General features: G+C 32.0%; 3 protein-coding genes across 5 annotated transcripts in view; 1 reads left to right on the top strand and 2 right to left on the bottom strand.

Annotated features, from left to right (window-relative positions):
• The window catches only part of LOC149735871 (sushi, von Willebrand factor type A, EGF and pentraxin domain-containing protein 1-like), a 74,435-nt gene extending 68,766 nt beyond the window's left edge, over positions 1-5,669 (top strand). For both annotated transcript variants that reach the window (XM_089879191.1, XM_089879192.1), the window contains exons 104-115: positions 241-365; positions 665-835; positions 1,221-1,330; positions 1,731-1,925; positions 2,290-2,411; positions 2,616-2,740; positions 2,914-3,040; positions 3,391-3,557; positions 3,890-4,044; positions 4,377-4,518; positions 4,878-5,069; positions 5,450-5,669. In XM_089879191.1, coding sequence (XP_089735317.1) covers positions 241-365; positions 665-835; positions 1,221-1,330; positions 1,731-1,925; positions 2,290-2,411; positions 2,616-2,740; positions 2,914-3,040; positions 3,391-3,557; positions 3,890-4,044; positions 4,377-4,518; positions 4,878-5,069; positions 5,450-5,574 — 1,756 coding nt within the window. In that variant the 3' untranslated portion in view covers positions 5,575-5,669. The remainder of the gene's footprint in view (positions 1-240; positions 366-664; positions 836-1,220; positions 1,331-1,730; positions 1,926-2,289; positions 2,412-2,615; positions 2,741-2,913; positions 3,041-3,390; positions 3,558-3,889; positions 4,045-4,376; positions 4,519-4,877; positions 5,070-5,449) is intronic.
• Positions 5,670-7,925: 2,256 nt separating this feature from the next.
• On the bottom strand, positions 7,926-12,390 carry LOC149735875 (large ribosomal subunit protein mL37-like). The gene is made up of 10 exons (XM_089879238.1): positions 12,085-12,390; positions 11,687-11,796; positions 11,110-11,329; positions 10,642-10,751; positions 10,177-10,301; positions 9,650-9,744; positions 9,196-9,328; positions 8,864-9,006; positions 8,489-8,617; positions 7,926-8,125 (listed from the first exon to the last, which is right to left on the bottom strand). The coding sequence occupies exons 1-10, from the start codon at positions 12,256-12,258 to the stop codon at positions 7,943-7,945; spliced, it is 1,422 nt and encodes a 473-aa protein (XP_089735364.1). The 5' UTR covers positions 12,259-12,390; the 3' UTR covers positions 7,926-7,942.
• Positions 12,391-12,703: 313 nt separating this feature from the next.
• LOC149735876 (cyclin-dependent kinase 17-like) lies at positions 12,704-24,664 on the bottom strand. 2 transcript variants are annotated; one of them, XM_089879240.1, is made up of 12 exons: positions 24,338-24,663; positions 23,823-24,067; positions 22,224-22,280; positions 20,694-20,808; positions 18,990-19,084; positions 17,591-17,653; positions 16,999-17,060; positions 16,075-16,257; positions 15,191-15,340; positions 14,677-14,773; positions 14,176-14,266; positions 12,704-13,945 (listed from the first exon to the last, which is right to left on the bottom strand). In XM_089879240.1, exons 1-12 carry the CDS (start codon positions 24,453-24,455, stop codon positions 13,839-13,841), a joined length of 1,383 nt encoding a protein of 460 aa, XP_089735366.1. In that variant the 5' UTR covers positions 24,456-24,663; the 3' UTR covers positions 12,704-13,838. The 2 variants fall into 2 exon arrangements, with proteins under 2 accessions (XP_089735366.1, XP_089735367.1); XM_089879241.1 differs by lacking the exon at positions 16,075-16,257 and having other exon boundaries at positions 24,338-24,664.
• Positions 24,665-25,031: the final 367 nt, after the last annotated feature.

Here is a 25,031-nt window from a genome sequence, read left to right on the forward strand (position 1 = left end):
TTTTTTTTTTAATAAATTTACACTTATTAATATAGCTGTACTTGACATACTTAATTTTGTATTAGGTTTACTATTTCGCACTAGTCTCTTAGCCATAAATGTATGGCACACTATCCATTTTTGGTGGATGTGGCCTTCATCTACATAACCCACAGAATTTTTTTTTGTTCTTAAAATATCATGATATTAGCAATTGTTTTCAAAGAGGTAAATAAAAACAATGTTATGTGATAATACCAGGTATGAGTTGAATGGTCCAGATTTCATGGAATGTTCAGAGCAAGGGCAATGGACAGCTGAATCAACATGTGAACCAAGAGCATGTGGTCAAGCTCCGGCAGTAGATAATGCTTATACACTTAGAGGTAAAACAACCTTAATCGGTTTGTAATAAATTCCGCGAAACTGACCTTGCTCTGGTGCTCATAAAGTTGAACGATTCTTAGTGAAGAAATATAACAAATAGTTGATTTTACTCATAAACGCAGTATTGGGTGCAGAGCTAGCTATTTAATTGACACTCTCCTTCACACTTTTTATCCATAGCATGTTTTAAAAAGTGTTGTTTTGCTGTTCATTTCCTTCTTTTCATTGTTTTAATAACATGATCTTTACCATTGTTTCAAAAAAGAAAATATGTTATTAAACCAGACATTTTTTACAGATGCATCTTATATATATGAATATGGGGATACAGTGACCTATGGTTGTTCTACTGGTCATTCCCTTGTGGGTGATGCAGCCACTGTTGACTGTGGACCCCATGGTGACTTCAGCTTGCCTACTTTCAGATGCACACCAGTAGTGTGTAGTGAAATACCACCAATTCCCCATGGTAAATATGACGGAATTTGTTATAGCTTAATTTGTTAATTTATAATTTGTACTTATTTATACTGGTATTTTAAGCCCTATTAATGCTTAGCGGTATGACAGACGAAACATCTGTCATTTAAGATTACAAAACAAAAAAATTGACACTAGAACTCTATCACACTTATACACTCGGGGGCAGCAAAATTTAAACTCTGTTATTTCTGCTACCAGGGATAATGTAGATAATCTTTCAACGACTCATCTGGTATGAAAAAAAGAAGTTATAAAAAGTCTTACGAATGGCAGAGGAAACGTTGAGAATGCATTCAATTTTTCATACCAGATGAGCCACTAAAAGATTATTAATAACTATATATACATGTAAATACACACTTTCAACACAGCAACCACTGATGGCAGTGGAGTGACGTTTGGAAGAGAGATCACAATAAGATGTGATCCTGGTTATCATTTCTCTTCAACAACTGAAGATCAGCTTGTTATTATTTGCCAGGTGAACTTTCTGGCACTTCATTTACTTTTTACCATCTTTTTTAAAGTTTAAATTGTTTTTAAAAAATTTACATTAAGTTTAAGGTGCTGTACATGAAACACAGATTGGTTTAAACTTTAAGATAAAAATGATATGTTTGTTGCATTAAAGAAGCAGGCTTGTAATGTAAGAATGACACGAAAAAATGAAAAACTTAATACTTAAAATTAGGATGATTGCAACTGTATGTTTTTCAGGAATGTTTAAATAATTTTTATTTAACCTTTTGTAGAAAATTTTATTTAGTTGTTAACAAAAGATGATACTGTGCCAAAAATCTAACGTATTTTCCACAATAGCATATTTAGAAACTATTATTGCATGCAAGTGTATATTTTGATCACAAAAATTCTACCTTTAGCAAAACGAAATATGGTCCAAATCTCCGACAAGTATACAATGCCTTCCAAACGCATGTGAACAACTTCTACCTCTTACATTTGGTAAGATTACAGAAGTAAGTGGGAATCATGAGCCTTTTCTGGGTCCTGAGATGGTAAACTTGAACTACCCTGCTTCCATCACTTACCTATGCAACCCTGGATACACTTTAGTGGTAAGAAAAAAATTTTTTTAAACAAATTTGGGTTGTAAAACTTATTGTATGTAATTGCTGAACTTATTTATTTTATGGTAATTTTGCAAGGGTTTCGATGCTATTCCTTTCATAGATATTGTATTTTAAGAAGTAGAACAAGTTGTAGGTAGCATAACAGAAGAAATGTTGATTTATAATAATAAACCACAAACTTTATTGTTGTACCTTGAAAAATCATTTTTTTATAAAGTTTAACCTTTTGTTTTTATTTTAATTTTTGGAAATATTTTAAACATTCATATTGTGCAATGTGCAGTAAACAATACATCTTTATTAAACAGCATATATTGTATGATCAGAAAAGTAAACCTGCTATCATTAGGGCCGATCTAAGAGGAAGTGTCAAACAAATGGAGCTTGGGACAGCCATGCAGCATTCTGTCAACCAGTTGACTGTGGATCTCTCCCTATGTTACTGCATGGTAGCATAGATTCTATGGATCGGTATTAACCTGTTTGTTTTTTAACCAAATTATTAAAAAAAGGAGTGGTGTTTGTAATAAAGCTTAAAGAAGTAAAAGGAATTTAGTCTAATGTTTTAATTTTAATGTTAGAAATATTACACAAGGTGTAAAAATGGCACACATTTTTTATGCTTAGTTATTTATTTACAAGCTGTACAAACTTTTCAACAATTTTTTTTTGCAGAACAACTTTTGGAAACCAGGCACGATACGAATGTGATGTGGGATACCAGCTCATACCGGCTGAATCCAGTGTTCGAACTTGTCTTGAAACTGCCTCATGGAGTGGCCTGCCTCCTTTTTGCCAGCGTAAGTATAAGATCTAAACTTTTTTTAGTATATGACTTAATTACAAGTTTTGCTATTTTTGCTTTTTGTATTGATTAGTTTTGAAATGTTAATAAAGCCTTTACCAATTGTTTGATTTACAATTCAAGCTTGTTTTGTAAGTTAATTTGTTTTTTGATAATCAATTTGTTCAGGTGTGTCATGTGGAAGACATCATCCACTAAGCAACGGGGTGCTCTCCAAGAGGGGAGTGATCAGATATGGATCCTCAGTTTACTTCAATTGCGATGAGGGGTACACACTTATAGGTGATAATGAAAGGTAAAATATTGTAAATTAGACAACATTTTGTGCAGCTGGCAATACATTCAAAAATAGAAAAAAATCATGTGGCAGAAAAGGTCAAAAATTGATTGCTGAAGATATTATTGGTGCCACACAAATTATTATTGGTGCCATTAGCATTTTCTTATAGAACAACTATGTAATGAAAATAACACACCAGTGAACTTCAGTAAATAAAAATCACCCACAAAATTACCTTTGTGGTAACTTCTAAGCTGGCTCGGAGTGTATGAAATGGAACACCCGTGTTATAACGACTGTCGTGTTCAGGCCACGCGAAGATAAAGAAAGCTACATTCATTCATTTATCATATTACTTTGCTTAGAACATGCGATGCAGATGGTAACTTCAATGGTGTGCAACCCATATGTGAACCTATAAGCTGTGGTAGCCATCCTGATGTTGTGAATGGTAGAGTGGAACCTGATGATGTGACTCACTTTGGTGAAACTGTCAACATAACTTGTGACCCAGGATTTTCGCTGTATAGTGGTACGCTAATTGAAAAAAGTCTTTACTGAAATTTGGGAACTAAAAGTATTTTAGTAGTTAGGTCAGCATTAGAGTATTAAGTAGTTGGGCATCCCTGTCATAAATCAAATGTGCTCTGGTTGATCATGTTATAGGACCTCTCCTATGTTAAATTGATTGAAAACAAGAACCTTTTAAAGTTGCAACTGTTACCAGGCATTGCACAATATGTTATTTAGTGTTAAGAAAGTCTGTTCAAAAACTGCTATCTTCTACTGTATAACCAAACTCTTAGCTAAAATTTCTAAACAGTTTTTTTTATTTTTTTTTATTAGTGAACTAATTTTTACCAGGTAATGAGACACGAACTTGCCAAAGTAATGGCAACTGGTCTGGTGATGATCCAGTCTGTGCTTCTCTTATGATTGGTAGATTTTCATTTGCATCGGACTTTTCAGCATTAACTGATGGATGTTATGCACCTGAGGTGGAGGGAAGAAATGTTAAAGTAAGTTTGTATTTAATTTACACTTAAATCTAATATAAACTCCTTTTGCCATTTAAACTTCTTGTGCCAGCTGTAATTCAAACTCCTTGTGCCAGTTTCTGAGTTAACACGTATGTAATTTTAGTTAATGATTATACTTTAGTCTAATACAACAAAATTATTGTAAGCAACGTAGCCAATGACAGTCGTTTTCACACCAATTTTCTGTTTTCATACGACCCAAATTTCTCAAAAAATGTTCTTTTAAAAAAAATCAAGTCAAACCAATTGTATAATGAAAGATATACCTCTACTTTTTTTATAAAACATTTACCATATTTTTTTATTTCTAGTTACTGCATGGGGATGAGATACTTCCCCACTACGAACTTGACAGTGAACTTCATTTCTGCTGCATGCCGGGGTACAGAGCTGTATCTCAACTTACTATTCAATGTGTAGATGGAAGATGGACAGATCAACCAGAATGTGCTTGTACGTGTTTTTTTTTATTCGGCATTAAGCCGTTTGCAATAGGAATTCAAAATATAAAACACATGTTTTATAAATGAATCAATGCAACTTGCTTTATCCATCCTGGCCGGTAAACAACAGTTGTTATAACACGGAACAAATAATATTTTGCTAAATTTATACTTCAACTAAAATGACTTTATCAGTCTCTACAGAAGAGGCAGTAAAATAAAAATAATAAAATAATCAAGCTTGGACAGTATATATCCAACAGAATACATTTTATTTTTATATTGGACTTTGTTTTATATTGGACTTTATTTTTGTAGATTACATATTTCGTAACAATTGATCCTGAATAATTAAAAGTATTGTTCCAGCTCTTTGTCGCCATCGGTGTCTGCATAGTGGGAGTTGCATCGGTCATGATAAATGCTCATGTGTGAATGGTTGGTCTGGTAACAGATGCCGACACCCTACATGTATCTTGCCATGCTTGAATGGGGGATACTGCTCTGCTCCATACACATGCACTTGTTCTCCTGGGTGGACTGGTGAAAGATGCCAAACACGTAAGTTATTAATCTTTTAATAGTTCAATTGGTATTGTAAAGGAAGTGTACAAATATTTGTACTTATTATAAAAAAATATTTTTTCACATATAATTTTTAAAAAATATTATTTTCTGTTCGAATACAACGAAGGACAGATTAATTGATTCAGCAGAGAGAAATAAATTAGCAGCAAAACAACAGTGGTTTAAAAAACTAAAATTAAAGTTAACAAAATTATTTTACAGTACTATAATGTAAGTTTGGAAAAAAATGATAAAAAAAAACAGTTTTAAACATGTTTTTTTTAGAAAAAGGAATAGAAAAATAATATTATATAATAAAGAGGTGGAAAATTCTGAATGAAACAGTTTTTTAATTTTCATTTCTGTATTAACAGCATTCTGCACAAAGAGCTGCCAGAATGGTGGACAGTGTGTGTCTCCAGAACAATGCAAATGTCCCTATGGATATTTTGGTGAAGATTGTAGTGAAGAGAGATCTTACTTTGGTCTCTATTGGTAGAAACGATACATTTTGCGCTCTATGGATTTGACCCCGGACTTGTCATGACCTGATTTTTCTTTGTTTTACTTTCAAATATATTCAACCTGCATTGACTTGAGTGTTTTTAAGATATTTTGTTAGTTCAGAATCCATATTTAAAAGTGCAGATTATTATCAGAGCAATATTTTGTCTCTTGGTGTCATTTTGTTAAACAATCATAGATAAAAAATCGGTAAAATTTAAACAAGACATGGGTAAAACATGAATAAAATATAATAAAAAATTTAGAGAAAACATGGACACAAGTTGGACAACACATATACAAAAGCATCATGCGTTGGGGTAGAATCTCACATTTTCAACTGTGGCAAAAATCAGATTTTTTTCGAGTTCTGGTACAAACACATGATACCAGTACCATGCGTTGGAGTAGAATCCTACATTTTCGACTTTTTTAAAAATCAGATTTTTTTTTGAGTTTTGGTACAAACACATGATACTGGTATTATGCGTTGGGTCCAATCTCACATTTTCAACTTTTTCAAAAATCAGATTTTTTTCGAGTTTTGGTACAAACACATAATACTGGTATCATGCGTTGATGTAGAATCTCACATTTCAACTTTTTCAAAACTCAGATTTTTTTTTAGTTTTGGTACAGCACATGATATCATGCGTTGGGGTTTAATCTTACATTTTCGACTTTAGCAAAAATTTGATTTTTCCAGTTTTGGTACCAACACATGATACCAGTATCATGCCATGGGGTAGGATCTCACATTTTCGACTTCTGCAAAAATTTGATTTTTCCAGTTTTGGTACAAACACATGATACCAGTATCATGCCTTGGGGTAGGATCTCACATTTTCGACTTTGGCAAAACTTGGACTTTTCTGAGTTTTGGTACAAACACATGACACCGGTACCATGTGTTGGTGTAGAATCTCACATTTTTTTAATTTGGCAAAAATTTAATTTTTTAAGTTTTGGTACCAACACATGATACAAGTATCATGCATTGGGCTAGAATCCCACATTTTTTACTTTGGCAAAAAATTAGATTTTTTAAGTTTTGGTACAAACACATGGTACTGGTATTATGCGTTGGGTCCAATCTCACATTTTCGACTTTTTCAAAAATCAGATTTTTTTTTAGTTTTGGTACCAACACATGATACTGGTATCATGGGTTGGGGTAGAATCTCACATTTTCGACTTTTTTAAAACTCAGATTTTTTTGAGTTTTGGTACAGCACATGATATCATGCGTTGGGGTTTAATCTTACATTTTCGACTTTAGCAAAAATTTGATTTTTCAAGTTTTGGTACCAACACATGATACCAGTATTATGCGTTGGGGTAGAATCTCACATTTTCGACTTCTGCAAAAATTTGATTTTTCCAGTTTTGGTACAAACACATGATACCAGTATCATGCCTTGGGGTAGGATCTCACATTTTCGACTTTAGCAAAAATTTGATTTTTCAAGTTTTGGTACCAACACATGATACCAGTATCATGCGTTGGGGTAGAATATCACATTTTCGACTTTAGCAAAAATTTGATTTTTCCAGTTTTGGTACAACACATAATACTGGTATCATGCGTTGGGGTAGGATCTCACATTTTAGACTTTGGCAAAAATTTAGATTTTTTAAGTTTTGGTACCAACACATGATACCTGTATCATGCGTTGGGGTTCAATCTCACATTTTCGACTTTTTCAAAAATCAGATTTTTTTCGAGTTTTGGTACAAACACATAATACTGGTATCATGCGTTGATGTAGAATCTCACATTTTTGACTTTTTCAAAACTCAGATTTTTTTTGAGTTTTGGTACCAACACATGATACTGGTATCATGCGTTGGGGTCCAATCTCACATCTTCCACTTTTTCAAAAATCAGATTTTTTTGAGTTTAGGTACAAACACATGATACCAGTATCATGGGTTGGGGTAGAATCTCACATTTTCGACTTTTTCAAAAATCAGATTTTTTTCGAGTATTGGTACAAACACATATTACTGGTATCATGAGTTGGGGTAGGATCTCACATTTTCGACTTTTTCAAAACTCAGATTTTTTTTTTTTCGGTACAGCACATGATATCATGCGTTGGGGGTTCAATCTTACATTTTCGACTTTAGCAAAAATTTAATTTTTGGAGTTTTGGTACCAACACATGATGCAGGTATCATGCAATGGGGTCCAATCTCACATTTTTGACTTCGGTAAAATTTTTTCCTCAAAACTTGACTAAATTAGGCTAAGTTGAGGTTAATCAGGCTTATTATTTAGCTCAATTTAATTTTTTAAAAAATCTAGAAAATTTCTTGTGTTTTCTACATAAACTACAATTACCATACCAATTCTTCAATTTTTATTTCGCAACATTATTCAACCAAATGGCTTTAAAAAGTTTGAAAACATTTTCATTATAAGCGGTGATGTATTCTGGTGACCACCATGTAGCATGGGAACATTCTTCATACATCATGGAAGATGCGGGAACTTCATCAACCGCATCGAGAAAATCATCGGGATTTTCATCATCAACCCAAACCTGGATAATTAATTTAGAAATTAATGAAACTTACTTTATTCTGTTACTTCTGCTACCAGGCATAATGTATATCTTCTTAATGGCTCATCTTGTATATAAAACTTAGTGTATTTCTGGTTTTTCGTCAGCTATTCGGCAAGACTTTAAGTCATATTGTATAAACGACAAACAAAAACAACTGGTTGATGGCCTAATGGGCCTGAGTGTTTGGGTAATGGACCAAATCTGCCCTAAACCCCAGGTTCTCGACAAAGAACCTCACCCACAAAATATTACTACTATAAAACAGACTTTGTGTTATGACTGTCATTGCCAAACGAGAAATACACACATTAGATTTATCCATAAGAAGTAAATACTAACCATGTTTTTGACACCATTATCATTGCTGAGATCCATTGTGTTAAGTTGCATGCACATAAACTGGAACGACTGACCATTAGATGCAATACACTGCCCTGTCAGTGGCTCAGATAGCACTTCTGCATCGGGCTAAAAATAAAAAAATTGTTAAAAAAAGTCATTGGTCAATGGTAAATAGGTAAAAAGTATAATTCCAATTAAATATAAATATTTTTTTTATTTTAAATGGGCTTTAGGTTTTAAACACTGTTATTTTTTTGATATATTCTGTTTTTTTGTTCCAACCATTTTTTAAATATTTGGTACCAGGATTAAAAAAAATGTTGTTATCATATTATTATTCACTATTTATAAACACAAATAGTTTATATTTACCCCATAAATGTCTTGTGCACGGGTAAACAAAGCAGTGAAAAGAGTTTGGTTCATCTTTGCGTACATTTCACTTGCACCAACACCGTTAATATTATACAGGACTACTGTGTGTAGGTATGGCCGTGGAAAGTTATCATAAAGACCTTAAAAAATATGAAAAATGTTATAATTGCAAAGTATTAGCCATGAAAATGTTACAAATCTGCAAAATCGGGGGTGCACGCTGAGACAAAATTTAAAAAAAAAACATAAAAAATGTTACCAATGTATAGTACTATAAAGTACATAAATAGCTATGAAAATATGAAATGTTATGGGTGCCTGACATTTACCTGTAGTTAATTCAGGGCTGTAGAGATGCGATTTCTTTAAGTTAATCACAGGTAGTATTGGGTAAAGGTTTGGTAGCAAAGTATTTGATGTTGATTTTACTTCATCTTGATTTGCGAACATTGGTAAAGGTTTCTGGGAAAAAAAATTCTTTACATTTTGAGGGTTGGGTTGGTGGTTCAACTTTGTCCCACATTCTCGGTAGTGCTACACTATAGTGCCTTAGCCAACATAATAAATACATATAAACTTAAAGTATCCATAACTATCACACCTACTGCTTAATTATTTAATAAATATTTGATAATTACACATAATTCATATTGACTTCATGTCTCCATGTCCACTGTCAGGTTTTATAGTGTGGGTACATTTTTATTATATATACAATATTATTATTCTACATTTTTATTACACAATACATATTACACATATCTAACATATGGTCTAACTTACCTTAGTCAAAACTTGAATGTCTGGTTTGGAATTGATAGAAACATTCCATTCAGTGTCAATTCCTGGAAGCAGTTTGTTCTCAAATGTGTCGCAAACTAAAAAATGGAACATTTTTAAGAATTTATCTTTGGGTAACTTTGTATTACAAGCATTCCAAAAACTGCCATTAAAATAAAAATACAATAAACTGTTTAATTAGGTTGGTCAAACTGTTTAGTGTTTACAACTATAAACAATAAATATGCTGCGTGAAAACCGTAAAATACAGTGCATTTCTTAAATAAAAAATTTAAGTACAGTAAGTGGAACAGAGACCAAAATAGTTCCCTTATCTGCCTTATATTATAAAAGATTTATTCACTGACCCCAAATATTATTCCACTGTTATCTATAAGAATCTGATGCTACAAAAACGTACCATACAAAAAGTCAAGTTTAATCAATTGTTAATAATATATATAAAACATCTAAATGGCATCGTCAGTATGTTATTCAAATCGAATCTAATCACTATTATACATCTTAACCTCTTTTGAAAGTAGCATTAGATGGTAGCTGTTCCACTGACATGCGGTCACCAAAGGAATCACTAACATGGGAAAGCTTAGCATCACACATTCGAATGAGGTTCTTCATAATTAATGGAACATATCTAAATAATATATAAATATATATAACATATATTTTACAGATCTAAGCTTTAATTTTAAAAAGTTCGGAATATTTTTGCTATCAATTAGTACCAACAGTCTATCAGCCATATTGAAAGAAGCTTAATGCTGCTAGTATTATCAAGACTCTGTGATTTAAACCAAGCACTTAATTGCTTAAACCTAGTGGGCTAGTGCCATCATAAGTTGCACAAACCATGGTTCAATAATTTAAATAGGTGGTGTATGAAACTATATCATTTTTTTTATAATATGCATAATATAGACACATATAATATATCATTATTCTTATATGATAACAAAAACTTAACTCTCTTTTACCTGTCAGGTTTGGAATATATTTGGTAAGATTCTTGTTTGTACATTTTCACTTTGTCCTCCTTGTCTAATGATCTTGGGTCAATATCAAACAGAAGTGCGTGTCGCAGAGTCTGAATGTAAAGTAGATTAATGCAGTGATTTGGCTGGCTCCATGCTAGATGCTACAGTGGGAACATACTTGGTAACTCCTAAGCTGGCACAAAGTGTATGGAACAGAACACCAGTACTATAACGAATATCATTTTCCACCACTCAAGGATAAAGTCTCATAAAATTTATTTAAAGCCCTGCAATCTTTGAACAAAATCCTTAACACTACTATTAAAATTTGCTCATACATTTTAATTCAAAATTTATCAAATTAAAAACTAAAACCTTTGTATTTAACACATACTACGCCCATTTTCTCTATTTTTAATCTGAAAATGTCAATTAAAAAAATAATAAATTTATTTTTTTTAGTTTTACCTGTTTAACCCTTTCATCCTGTGTGTACTCTTGTGTATCAATAGGATGTTCCTCCATACGTTCCATTACGTTACTTGGCAATCCAGGTCCAGCTAATATGGACTTGGTAATAAACAAGGATTGTTTAAGACCTCCAGACATCTCTGTTTGGTCATCGATCAAAAATGCTGGATTTTCTTGGTAGTTTTCTTGCATTTCAAGAGGTAATTTCTTCTTATACCTGCGCATTTTGAGTGTTGGAAAATTATCATTAGGTGTCTTTCACATTTAAAAATTATCTTTAAGTTACTTAAGTTATTATGGCACAAGTCAGGCATTTTGACCAGACCGCCACGGCATCTCATGGTGTAGGTGTTAAGGTGTAGCACCAATTTTTTTACATATATATATATATATATATATTTTATATAAATTCTCTTTTTGGGCAAAATCAAAATTAATTCCATATAACAAATAAAGATAAAGGGAAATAAATAAAACCTGTGGTGGAGACAAGAAAACTTTTTAGGTATTAAAAATCATCCACTGACTGCCAAACTAACCACAAGTATAACCTCGCACCAACAAAATAACCCACCCAGGAATATATTTTGCAAGTTCTTCCTCCCTTTCATAATCCACCATATTTTCCTTCATCCAATTATCAGGTTTCCAAGCTGAAGGAATGTTTGCTGGATTGTAGTTCACCTTGTAGAAAACAAAAAATATTTTATACTATTATTTTTAACATTTTTATAACGGCATATTTATCTCATACTGGCTACAAAGAAAAACATTAAGTATTAAATATATAAACGAATAATTGTACAAATAATCACCTTAAAGTTACATTAGTGGTTATATAATTGGGAATAAAATGGACTGAGAAAACTTTTTTTAATAATTCTAAATGTGTCTTTTTCCCAAAGACAATTCATTTTCATTTATTCACAGGACGTTATGTTATACAAGCATTAAGTGCCATGTTGTACTTACATCTCTCCAGTTCTTTGGGATACGAGCTCTCATTCGCTTCGAGTAGACCACTTTATAAACTTTCTTCTTTTGTGCTTTGCCACGACGCTGCTGTACTTGCACATTGTATATCGAAGGCACGCAAGAAAATTGTGGTTTTAAAGCCGATCGTAGCACACAGAGACCGTGTGACATTACGAGCTTTTTTGTAGTGTCACTTTGCAAAACTTTTGCAGTTTTCGCAGCGCTTAATCTAATATTAGTGAGAATAATAGGTTTAAAATATTTGGTAAATTAATACAACATGCTAAACTTTCATAAAACTTTACACGGGAAATACCCGGCGTAGCGAAACAGTCGGTTGCGAAATAGAAATAGAAAAAACAGATTATATTGGGGTGGGTTGAAGAATAATCAACAAAATCACCATTAAATCGTCTAATATTTATGTACTTAAAGCTGAAGAACAAATAAAGTGATACAGAGCCGCCACTTCATGCCAATTGCCTATTTTTGTATTTTTAACAATTATCGTCTTCCAACTACTTCCCTTCTCTTTGCTGTTCTACATAATCTGATCTTTGTTTCTATATTTCTAAAGAGATTCTTTTGACAAAGAGCTAAAAATTTGCAACGCCAATGTTGATTACGTTGTATTATTACGCCATAAAAGCATTATCGTTGCACCATGCATGTAACAATCATTACAGAAACACACGTCGTGGCCACAATAGTAAACAGTGTTTGAAAAAAAAAATGAAAAATTGCAACTAAAAAGATTTATTTACTACAGCACTTAAGGGAATCGAAATCTAAATATGCCAAGGGAGATGACCTGGACATTATAGGGTATAACATGGATAGAAAATAGAGTTAAGACCAATATCAGACTTTTAATGAACTATATTCTCTAATTTTCTAAGCACCATTATCAGTGCAAGTAATTCAGTTAGTAGTTATGTGATTTTGGGTAAAGAAAGATGAAAACTGGAAGTCAAGGGTGAAAAGAGAGTATCACCACTTTTTAATGACAAATATTTACAAGACTGATTTAATTTTTTTTAGGTGATTAGAAAACGATTGGAAAATTGGATAAAGAATAATTAATGGTTACCATGTTGTAGCCACCTTATTATGCTGTTTAAAAATGACCAATTTAAACACCTTATCCTTTGTTTTGTGATATACACATAAACGTCAAACTTTTAAAATACAGGGGAGGCAGGGAAAGACATGTATTACATGAATTAAATCTAATTTTTTATTGTAATGTTGTTAACCTTTTATCGAGGTGCAGAAAACCCCAGGTTAGGCCTGCCTACCCTGCCACCCCAGGTTTGGCGTCTTTTTGTATCGACTTATTTGTTTTAAAGTTGGAATGTGACGATGTGATTAAATTTCTATTTGATTATTATCAGTGCAACGGTGTTGGGTAAAGATCTCATAACGTGCAGTAACTTTTTTCTCGCGCAAAAATGAAGGCAGTTTAATGGGAATTCCTCACTATATAGGGTCCAGAGTGGGGTCTAGGAGCCCAGGAATGAGGGTGATAGTACAATTGACAAATACAAATAAAAAGTGAAGCGCGTGTCCTACACGTCACAGTACAGAAAGAGGGGTATATTTTGTGCGGCGACCCCGGGAGGCCGGCGGCAAATATAATTTAGAAAAAAAAGGGAAAAATAGAAATCTAACTCAACCTTAAGAGACCTAGAGTCAAATGGCATGCGCCAACACTAATTCACCGATAAAGTTTTTACGAATAACATTAGGGATCAAAACAGCATCGACTGTCGTCGACCGCTCCTGCTCACATGGTGGATGCTGCGACTTCCGGGATTCTTACTCAGCGTTACTCCAGGAAGAGTGAAAATAGAGGTGGCTGGAAGGATAAAAACATTGTAAAAAAATGTTTTTAAAAATAAATAAATTTTACACAAAATTTTTTTTTAATATTTATTAAAAACTTGGTTGCAAAATTTGATGGACATTAAATTAACCATGTTATTTTAATAAGCCAAATAATTTAAAATTTTTACTAAATATGCCTTTCTTCCCAAAATTATCATAAATTTCTTAAAAATAGGTTGAGACAATTTTGTGTTGACTTACTATCAGGGAGTTTATGAACATTCTCTCCTAGAGGTTTGAAGAAGGGGTGGTGAAGAGCGGTGCTGGCTGATATTCTTTTAGCTGGGTTGTACTGTATTCAAAATAGAAATATTTTACATTGCTGGTTTGGTAAAAATTTTAAATTCAGTTAAAACTGAAACAACATTTTGTCTGAGACAGTATAAGATATTACAGGGTATGACACAGCCAAAAAATATGGAAAAAAAATTTTAAATATAAGAAAAGTAAATTAACACAGTTTTAGGAGTCTGTAAATTAATTTGATTTAGTGGTGGGAAGTACAAAATTATTCTGCTATTGTAGTTACCAGACACATAAAGCAAAATGTATAAGTGAAATTAGTTGTTACGAGAAAACATGTAAATTTTACTTACCAACTTTACAGCACAATATGGCAAGTGAAAAATAAGTAGTGCAAATTTTACAGTGATACCAGTATAATTGGTTGTTTAAATTTTACAGTGTTGTTCAAATGTTTACCTCAAGAAGTTTTGAGAGAAGATCAAGACCTTCTTGTTCCAACCTTGGCGCGATGGATCGTAAAGATTCACCCGGGTGATACCTTCGCACGTGTTCCCTGGTAGGTGGGGTAAAGTTATCAGACTTTAGGTTAAATCTAAATATTGAAACAGGAGTGAAATTATATGCAATATGCATTGGAACCCAAGTTTTTTTTTAGTTTTGTCACTCACTCTTGGGACTTTTAGAACAGTGGTGCATTATTATTTGTATTAGCACACCACTTTATGAGTATACTTTATGTTTATATGAGGTAGAGGTACATGAGGGATAGAGAGTACCTGTGATTTAATGTAGAGTTGGAGTATTAGTTAAAGGTTAACATTGTATACTGTTACTCGCAGACATCCATTCAATTAAAGTCATTCTCATGACACTTAAAATCGCAAAATACTGGTATTAAAAGTAAAAAAAAAGCTCCAAATAATTAAGACAAAAATTACATAACATTTCGAGAAAATTTAGCCGAACTTACTTATAACCAGGAAGGTTACTGACTCCCTGCCATGTCTCCTCTGTTGGAGTGCTCAGTGTCCGGAAGATCAATTGAAGTTGATCGGAAACGGCGGATCCTGGGAAGAGAGGACGACCTGATGCCATCTCATAGAAAATACAACCAATTCCCCTATGTTGGATAACAAGATATAATTGATAAAGGAAAGGTTGGAATTGGGTAAGCTTGTTTCATTCTTTCAACCAAATTCAAATTATTGTTTTTGCGGTATATTTCATCAGATATATATTTATGAGTTTTCAGGTAACTGTCAAAATATATATATATGTTTTGTGTTAAATTTCAATATAAATATATAGGTTTGAGGTAAATGTCAATAAATATATAAGTCTTAGGGTAAATTTCATAAAATATATACAGGTTTTAAGGTAAATATCAAAGACAGTGCCACATCGACTATTAAATGGGATTGAAATTTGCATACACCATGCCGAGAAGAAGTTTTAGAAGTTGAATGTGATTTCAATTATAGATTAACATGGCAGATGTTATTGATCTTATGAAATAGAATATTCTGATTAAATTAGGAACACAATCTGGCAGCAACGTCACTTCAAGGCTTTAAATCGGATGGAAAATATTTAAATTGAAAAATCTTAAATATAGAGGACTTTAGAGTCAAAATACAAACTTTTAAATTGGGTTTTAAGCTTAAGAAAAAATTTTAAATCAAATGTTTTATATTTTTAAATAATTTTTTTAACACGAAAATTTTTTCTCTTTCTGTCCCGCATTTTTGTAAAATTTTTTCCCTATATTAACATAAACTATACAATACTTCTACTATAGCTTATAATGAAAATGCAACTAGCATATACACAAATAGTATATACACATAGACTTACCACATATCTATAGATGAATTATACTCAGTTGATCCAAGTAAGACATCTGGTGGTCGATACCATAATGTAACAACCTCATTGGAATATGTTTTAGTTGGAACTGACTTTGCGCGTGCCAGACCAAAATCTGCTAGTTTTAGTTCACCCTTGTCGTTAATTAAGAGATTCTGAGGCTTTAGGTCACTGCAAAACATGATTTATATATATATATATTTATTTTTTTAAAACAAACATTATTTTCTTCTAAAAAAAATGAGTGACTTTTTCTTAAAAAAAAAATTGGTGTCTTTTTTTTACGTTTATGGAAGAATTTCTTTTTTAGTGTTTTTAAGCAAGAAATTTTACAATTAATATAAAATATTTCTTTATTATTTGGGCATTTGACACATAATACGATCCACTTGACATTCCAAAAATCCCGAACTTTTGGCAAAAGTACAATACTTAGTGGCTTGTATTCATTTTTGGCATAGAATTAATATATTTCTTTATGTGCGGTTTTTAACAGATGCCAATAACAGTGTGTCGGAGCCTCAGTAATAATTCATGAAAACATTAAAATACTTTATCTTGACCATGGCTACATATATACAAAGAAAGCTATGTTTGAACATAGATATGAACAAAATAAACAAAAATCCTGTCAAAAACTAAGCATAGTATTGTAAGTGCATGATTTATAAACACAAAAATTGGCCAAAATTATAAACAAAAATCTTTCTGAACAAAAAATGTACAACATTTTTTAACATTTTTAAAATTTTTTTAAAAAATTTAAAAAATTTACCTCATTTTACCAAATTAATTTTAATAATATTTGAAAAAATAAAAAGTACTAATAGGGCTATAGTATATTTTGTAATCATTACTCTCAAGGTTTATGACTTCATAATAAAATGAATTATGGTGGCAGTTTACACATACCGGTGAAGAACTCTTCGGTTGTGGCAATATGCAATACCTCTAAGTAGTTGGAAGAGGAAAAGCTAAAATACATAAAAAAATATTTTTAGCATTTGTAACTTAGCATTGTTACTAGGTTTATATGAGTGCTAGTTTTTTTAGTTTTAAGTAAAACCTGGGGGACATTGGTAAAATGCAGTAAAACATAAATGTCAAACTTAAAAAATCGCAATGTTATTGTGGAGAATATGGTATAGACAACTAACAACAGGGTAAAACCCTTTTTTTTGGTGTAAAACTGGAGTACTAAAACTCATGATATGACCCCTGTTTTATAAATTGGGTTGAAATGTCACCTCAGGCACCCCTAGGGTTGATCCTATGGCATAGATCCTATGCCTGTAATATGTACAGTGATGTGTCATAAAAGTTTTACTTTATGTATAAAAAAAAAAAAAAATGAGTTTCTGAATTGCTATGTGGCAAAAATATACATGCATTGAGAAGATCTTACCTAAGCATAAAGGAAACAGTTGCCATGCATTTAATAAAACAAAGAACTAAATTTCTCATTATGATCAGAAACAATTAGAAAATGGAACCAAAGTCTTACCCGGACATTGTTGATACTTAGAATGTTGCTGCAGTTGTCCATGTACTGCTTGAGGTCTCGGTCCTATCAAAATCAATATACAAGGTTAGGTAATGTGGTAAAGCTATAGGATTGCTTTTAATTATTCGCAATTGCACATGTTTGTGTTCCTTGGTCACTCTTTAATATTATTCTGTATATTTGTGGCTTTTTTGCAAAAACTGACAATGCCATTTAGGGGAAATATATATATATATATATCTTTTATTAAACAATTGGTTGGACTTGATTTTTGTCTGTTACGTTTTCATAGCACCAGATCCTTTTCGATATAGTGTGTGTTAAAGCTATGGTGTGGCTTACTGTAAGTGCTTGTTAAGATCTGTAGACACGGTATACTCAAACATGGAATAAAACAAACATAAAATCGACAAAGCACACAACCAAACAGAATAAGCAAATCATATGGGTGGGGCAAGCTATGATCAAGAAACCTTTACAATGGGGAAATTTAGTGGTTAAATTAATATGAGATATTCCACACAAATCACACACTCTATCAAGCAAAGTCATAAAACTGGTCATAACTTGTGGATAAATTTTCTCATTACTTTAACAGCTTGGCCACGAAAGTGGCGCCTAATTTTACAAGGACACATTAAACTATCAAACATGGTTACTACGGAAAACCATTATCTCAGCAGAAAATTTTGAGCAAGTGTAAAGTCCAGCATGATTACTGCTAGTGTCTAGGTCTTAATATACATGTCGCCTTATTCATATATATATATATATATATATATATATATATAATATAAGTAATACTTAAATTCTAAAATAACCCTCCAACCAAACCATTTAGCATTGGTTCAGTAATACTAATACCAAAAACCCTACAATTTAAGGCTAACATAGGTAACTATACGCTTAGGGCAGACTGACTGGGTTGTTTACTTAAACTGAAATAGTTAAACAAGGGACCAGTCTAATTTTAGCTCGGTAACGAAAACTATTATGTTAGTGCATGCTTAGATTGTAGTGCGTAACAAAAAAAGAGAATTTTTGAATTTTAAATTAAAATTTGAAGGCCAATTTGATGCACATTAAAGTTTAAAATACGCAGCCGTTTAATTCCAAAAATTTACATTACAATTTGTACATTGTTTTTTTTACATATAAATCAAATAAATGTCCAATCTAAACGCTGTTATTTTCATATAAAACATATAAATGCCAAATCTTAGAATTGCTTTTGTATAAAATGTCCATCTGTATAATGCTTTATTTCATGCAGGTCTAAATCATTTTAATGTCCAATCTGTGTAGTGTTTTTTCCTATAAATGTCCACACAATATGGGAAACATGGGCCAGAATATTCGTGGAAGATTGCCCAATGCCTGTTTGTTAAGTGTCACTCACCAGGTATTCAAACACAAGTGTCAACGATTTATCTGTGTGCACAATGTCGTGGAGAGTAACAATATTCGCTTGCTTCAAATCCTTCAGTAATGAGACTGAAATAATATAAATGGTAATGTAATTGGATCTGGTGCTACTAAATATTTCTCTACACAAGAATTGTTCAAATCTATGGTCACCAAATCAGGGACAGATTTGCAGAATTTATTACATCGTAAATTAGTTCATATAAATGAATGATAACATAAAGTAATGTAAAAGAATGGCCTTGCATACAAAGAAAATTTTGTTTAAATATGCATACTTATATTTTCCCATTTTTTATTCAATTACAATAAATTTCTCCAGTAAAAGGGATTGGGGATATATATACATAATACAGACACATTGTACCAAACTTTTGGCATACGTGTTAAGGTTTATGAAACTGCACGGACATCTGGGTGTAAATATAATCATTCAATTACCAGGCTACATATGAGCATATATTACAACTTAATAAAAGGCTTTACATACAAATACAGTATTGTGTACAACTAACTCAGCTATTTTTTTAAAACAATATTTCAATTTATGGAGTTCTTTTTTTGAAAGAAAAGTGAAAGATAAAATAATTCCAAACTTAAAATGCTTAATGGGATATATTTATATATGGTTTCAGTTCTTGATATGCTGAACCATTGGATAAGATACAAATTGAGTAACACCGTTTTGGTTTCTGCACATGTAAACACTAATTCATTTTATTACTTCCTTTACAAGTTACAACACAGCAATTCTATACGACTGGTTGCTGGTAATGAAATGAATGCTTTTAGTTGGTTTGTTTACCTTTTAAATATTACTTTCATTATTAATGGAAGCATCAAGCACATAGAGAATAGCATTCAGTTTATATTAGCTTTGCTCCAGCATTATGAAACAATCTCATTATTAGGTTACCAATGTACTAGCTAAGAATAGCCTAGTAGTTACCTATACAGAAATAACTAATCCCTTTTTTTTAATTTGGAATATAAAACATATTATGACACTCATTGTGTAAAACAGTGTAATAGGTGACTACGGGGACATGATACAGTATGTTACTTAGTTTCTAATAAAAAAACTGCAGTTACTACTTACTAGCTAAGCCTACTCTAGTAGTTATGTATGATAAAATAACTAATCCTTCTTTTCCTTTGGATACGGGATATAATATGATAGTCATTGTGCAATGGGTGACTGAGGGGACGTATTATATATATATCATAGGTTACCTAGTATCTAGTTTAAAAAACTACAGTTACAACAATGTTGTGTGCAAAATGCTGTAACAGAATGATATATTAAATTATGCATTTTAAATTAATGTCATTTTGGTTACAAATAGAAGAGCCCATAAACATGACACAATTGTCTTAAAGGGGGTTTATGTAGGTCCACCTGAATTAATGCAGGCCAATAATAAAATAATTAGATTTCAGTTCCACATACAAAATAAATTTACTATTTCTAACAAGCAGGACTCTGGCATTTCTGGGAAATTTAAAAATAGCTTCTTATCAGCAGCGTATACATAGCCCACAGGCAAAAAGTCTGGACCCCTTTTCTTGTGAAAACTATTATTTCGCTACACATATGGTTTTGCACGATTCGAAAAAATGTTGTAAAATATAGTTGGACCTCATTTTGTGAATTCCTTAATACCACCCTGGTTTTTACCTTCACGGATAGCTGTACAGGGCGCCCCTTCTTCATGCTCTAGTCGGATTTCTTTCAATGCAACAAGATTGTCAGTTAGCTTGCTTTGACCTTTGTACACTGTGGCGTAGGTTCCCTGGAAAATTACATGGTAGCTTGTTAATATAAACCACAAGCTTATATACTGTTATACAATATGTGGAACTGATAATTTTTTGGGACAAGGGAAGTGTGTAATGTATATCTTAGCCTTACAATTTTTCCAGAAAATTGTGCAGTTTCAAAAACCTTTTTTTTCCAGATAATTGAGCAATTTCAAAAACTATTAAGTCTAAATAAAACTGTACAGTTATCTTATGTACAGTGGCCCTGATAACATTTTTGAGACATTATTTTATAAGGAATGTGTGGTATATCTCAGCCTTTCGAATGTGTTACAATTTTTTTCACTGAAAATTGTGGTAATTTCAAAAAATAAAAGCCAAAAAACTGTATTGTCTATAAAAAAAACCTTTTAGGAGTTATCTTATTAAACAAAGGATAACATTAAATCGAGTTTAAATATAGAGAGCCAACCTGCCTATTATTAGACCGTATTTCAAAGAGAGAGAGCTAAATCACTGACATCATAGAGGGGTTAATGCAGTTAGTTACTGAGAGACAGGATAAATATAATCTCATTGATATTCTAAGTGAATCAACTGCCAGCATAGGATATTGATAACAAGACTCAAAAAAGACTGCAAATTAATGGGCTTGGAATTTTTATATTTCAACACCTCTGTCAAAGAACTGAAATTTGCAACATAATATAAATTCATTTATTATTTCATGTCTTTTATAGCGGACGTCGCAAAAACTATAAAGTAGCAAAACATCAAAATGGCTGTGAAAATATAATATAATGTAAAGAGATTTAAATTAAGCTAGTACGTAATAAAAAGCCAAATTGGCTTTCCACCTTTTAATTTAAATTGAATAAAATCAAACAGAATAGATTTTGTTATTACAGTACAAAGGTTTAATAGCTAATGGGTCAATGCAAGAATTCTTAAACTGGGGAAAGGCCCTGGTCTAATGGTTTTTATCTTGTAATTAATTTTATAACAGTAACTCATTACATTGTAAAACCCTTAACTTTTATGTAGGTCAGTAGGTTAATCAGATAAGATAGAAATCCAGGTTAATACTAATTAAGGGAAATCAAAGAATGGCTAATGGAATCTTTACTAGAAAATAACTAATACTGAAACACATGTCAATTTACCACAAATTATGAACACCAACAAATCACACGAAACTTTTTTTTCAATCTTAAAACTCAATTTTTTAGAAAAATACTTCAAAAATATATTTAATTTGCAAATATTTCTAAATAAATAATATATACATAATTTTTAAAAGTGTGGATACATTATATTAAAAAATGATAACCTATTTGAACCCATTCTAGGGCTGAAGCAATTTAATTTGATCCCAATTTAAAGTGCAATAAATCACCTTTGGGCATAGAACAACTAACTAAGAAAATAAACATGGTAGTTTACTCACTTCTCCAAGCTTCTCCAATTTGATATACGACTCCAGTTTCCCGAAGCCAATCTCGGACTGTAATTAAACATTCATTAAGTTGGAGCTGGTCTTGTAAATCAATTCATTGATAAATAATTAAGAGCAAAAGTTATATAGAAATTACAAACCTATTTTAACATACATAGGGTATTTCTGTCACTGCTTCAAAAAAATCAAGCCTGAAACATTTGTTTCCACTGAACTAAAAGTTTATAGAAAAGTACATTTAATAGTAGGCCTACTAAATAAAAAAAATAGTTTTCTTGATTAAGATTAATAAACTGTAAGTTTTTTATATAACTCTTTATAATTGAAAGCTACTGGCAAATGAAGTTTACACATTTGGCATGTTGGTTATATATGGCTATCAATAATTAAACCACAATTCCCAATGGAATGAGTTCACCTTGACTTGTGCACTTAAGACAAAGAGTTAAAATGGCTGCAATGGCTGGGGTAATTACTGCCATTTAAACTTAAACCCACAGGTATGGCATTAGGGGTGCCTAGGCTGCCATGTCACCCCAACTTTTAAAAGAGGCGTGACATCATATGTTTTAGCACTCAATGAGCTTGAAACAGCCATTATTTAGTTGTTGGATGTCTATACAAACAAGCAGAGCTAGAGTATTTAGTTATTTAACACATTAACCAATGAGGTTTCTTAAAAATCAATTTTAGCAATGTCACCTTATGTTTTTTGGCAAACTTAAAAATTATACCTACGCTCTGAGTCATTACAGACCACAAAACATTTGTATTAAATCTATTTTTAGAACAGTGTCTTTTTTAACGTTTATAAAGTAAACACTCAACCAAGGTAGGACATATGATGCAACACCCTTGAAAAGCATAAACGTTCGCCCTAGTACCCCCATTCTTGTTAAGAGCCACTTATGTAGCTTAGATTCAATTAAAATAGGATCATATAGGAAAGGTCTATAAACATTTTGCTATTGATTCTTAATGCCCCCCACTACTGTAATGTGCTTTAAAAAATCTCCAAACTACCAATTAGAACAGCTGCTGAAAAATATCATTTTGAAAAACAAAAATAAGGTTTACAATTTTTTGTTGCACAAACATTTAAATTATAAATGTATATAGGCTATATTTTTATATAATATATATATCTGAAAAAATTGCATGACTGTTGTATTGTTGATAGTGGATAGAACATGTGTCATACCACGTGTTGTACAGACAGGATTAACACTGCTAATATTACTTACTACAGGATGAGTAATGTAATATTGATTAAATTTTGCTCTATATTTATTTTTCTCTAAATGAATCATAGCGGTACGGAAACTAGACTTAAAAATCTACTGTATTGAGCTTTGAATTATAAAAAAAGAGTGGTAACCCTAAATTTAGGTTTATATTAAATTTTGATTAAATAAATTAAAATTTGATAGTCCCAACAACCAAGAATTTAAAATATATATATATATATATATATATATACATTTTTTTTATATACTGGAATATTGTAGCCTGTAAGCTACTGGAAGTATCAATATATTTAACAGTAAAGACAGAAATAAAAAAGTGTGTAAAAAAAGACTATTAACTCACCAAAGAAGCTCTTCTTAGTCTTCTAGACATTGGTTGCTCAAAAGACGGAGAAAATCTTTGAAATAAAGGAGGACCGAACGGGACAGTGGCTGGAAGAGAGAGTCTCTTGCTCATCAGTTGATCGTTGAGTTTTTTATTATTCCGGAGGGTGACAGTGGGTGTAGGAAGACCGTCCGAAGATGTGTTGCCCCCCTCACCATCAGACCCTATACCGAAGATTGGAGTGTCTTTCTGTTCTATAACTCCTGCGGGTTTTAGAGGGTAAACAATTTGTATTTGATTGGGATTAAACAAGAGCTATGCCTGAATAGAAATGCAGCCATCATTTAAAAAATATTAACAATTTTGCTAATTCATAAGAAAATCTGGCACAGATCGTTTGTAACCAATACTGCCATATCAAATCTTAACAAGTTAGCTTAAGAGGTTTCCTCTTGCAAAAAAAAACTTTCCAATCTGGTAGGCTCATACACTTATGTCAGTTTTGGAGCAGCATATTCCCAATCTCAACTTACCATTCTCTTCCATAGTAAGGTGCTCGGTTATTTCAGAAATTGATTCGTCCACCAAGTTGCTGCGGCTTCTACGCATAGACAGCGAAAACCGTCTTTTCAGTTTTTTGATGGTGCTCATTTTGCCGCAGATAAGTTTCAGAGGGTGAATAAGAGTAAACCGCAATGTCTTTACCAGCTCTGCCGCATGTCTTGGACAGTGATAAGACTTTGATAGAGAATGTGTTCCAAGAACGCTTATCAAAGTTGAAAGTGACTTAAACTCTTAAATCGACAGAAACCTATCCAGAAATTCCTGAACATCATGAAAAATTAATCGGATGATATTCAGTTACTTCCGATTTTTAAATCAATAATCTTTAACTGATAAAACTTGCACTTTACGTCAATATGCTTTTTCTCTGATGTAGTTGTATGGGCTATAGTTGCTTATGGCAAAAGTTTGGACAGCTAAATCTATAATCCTATTTGTGTATGTAAATATACACAGAACACAGACCAATGTATTGACTCATACAAATAATTGTGCTGATTATATTTGCATATAAAATGACTCCATTTACTTTCAATAAACTTTGTATAAAATCTCGGGTTTTAAAACATAAACGACACACTAGGAACGTATAGTTCTGCTTTCGCTGCTAAAGTTGATTAGATCTGCACGACCTACGCTCTAATTTATTGAGACTAAGCCGGG

Source organism: Ciona robusta, chromosome 5 (genome assembly GCF_009617815.1).
Source record: "Ciona robusta chromosome 5, ASM961781v2".
Classification (NCBI taxonomy): domain Eukaryota; kingdom Metazoa; phylum Chordata; class Ascidiacea; order Phlebobranchia; family Cionidae; genus Ciona; species Ciona robusta.

Coding starts and splice junctions, on each gene's coding strand:
- LOC149735875 (XM_089879238.1), bottom strand. CDS start 12,258: ATGTCACACGGTCTCTGTGTGCTACGATCGGCTTTAAAACCACAATTT. Junction 10,752..11,109: donor AGGATGAAAGGGTTAAACAG/GTAAAACTAAAA, acceptor CTTTACATTCAG/ACTCTGCGACACGCACTTCT. Junction 10,302..10,641: donor ATATATTCCAAACCTGACAG/GTAAAAGAGAGT, acceptor TATATTATTTAG/ATATGTTCCATTAATTATGA.
- LOC149735876 (XM_089879240.1), bottom strand. CDS start 24,455: ATGAGCACCATCAAAAAACTGAAAAGACGGTTTTCGCTGTCTATGCGT. Junction 17,654..18,989: donor CACTTGTGTTTGAATACCTG/GTGAGTGACACT, acceptor TGATTTTGATAG/GACCGAGACCTCAAGCAGTA. Junction 14,267..14,676: donor TTCTCTCAAAACTTCTTGAG/GTAAACATTTGA, acceptor TTTTGAATACAG/TACAACCCAGCTAAAAGAAT.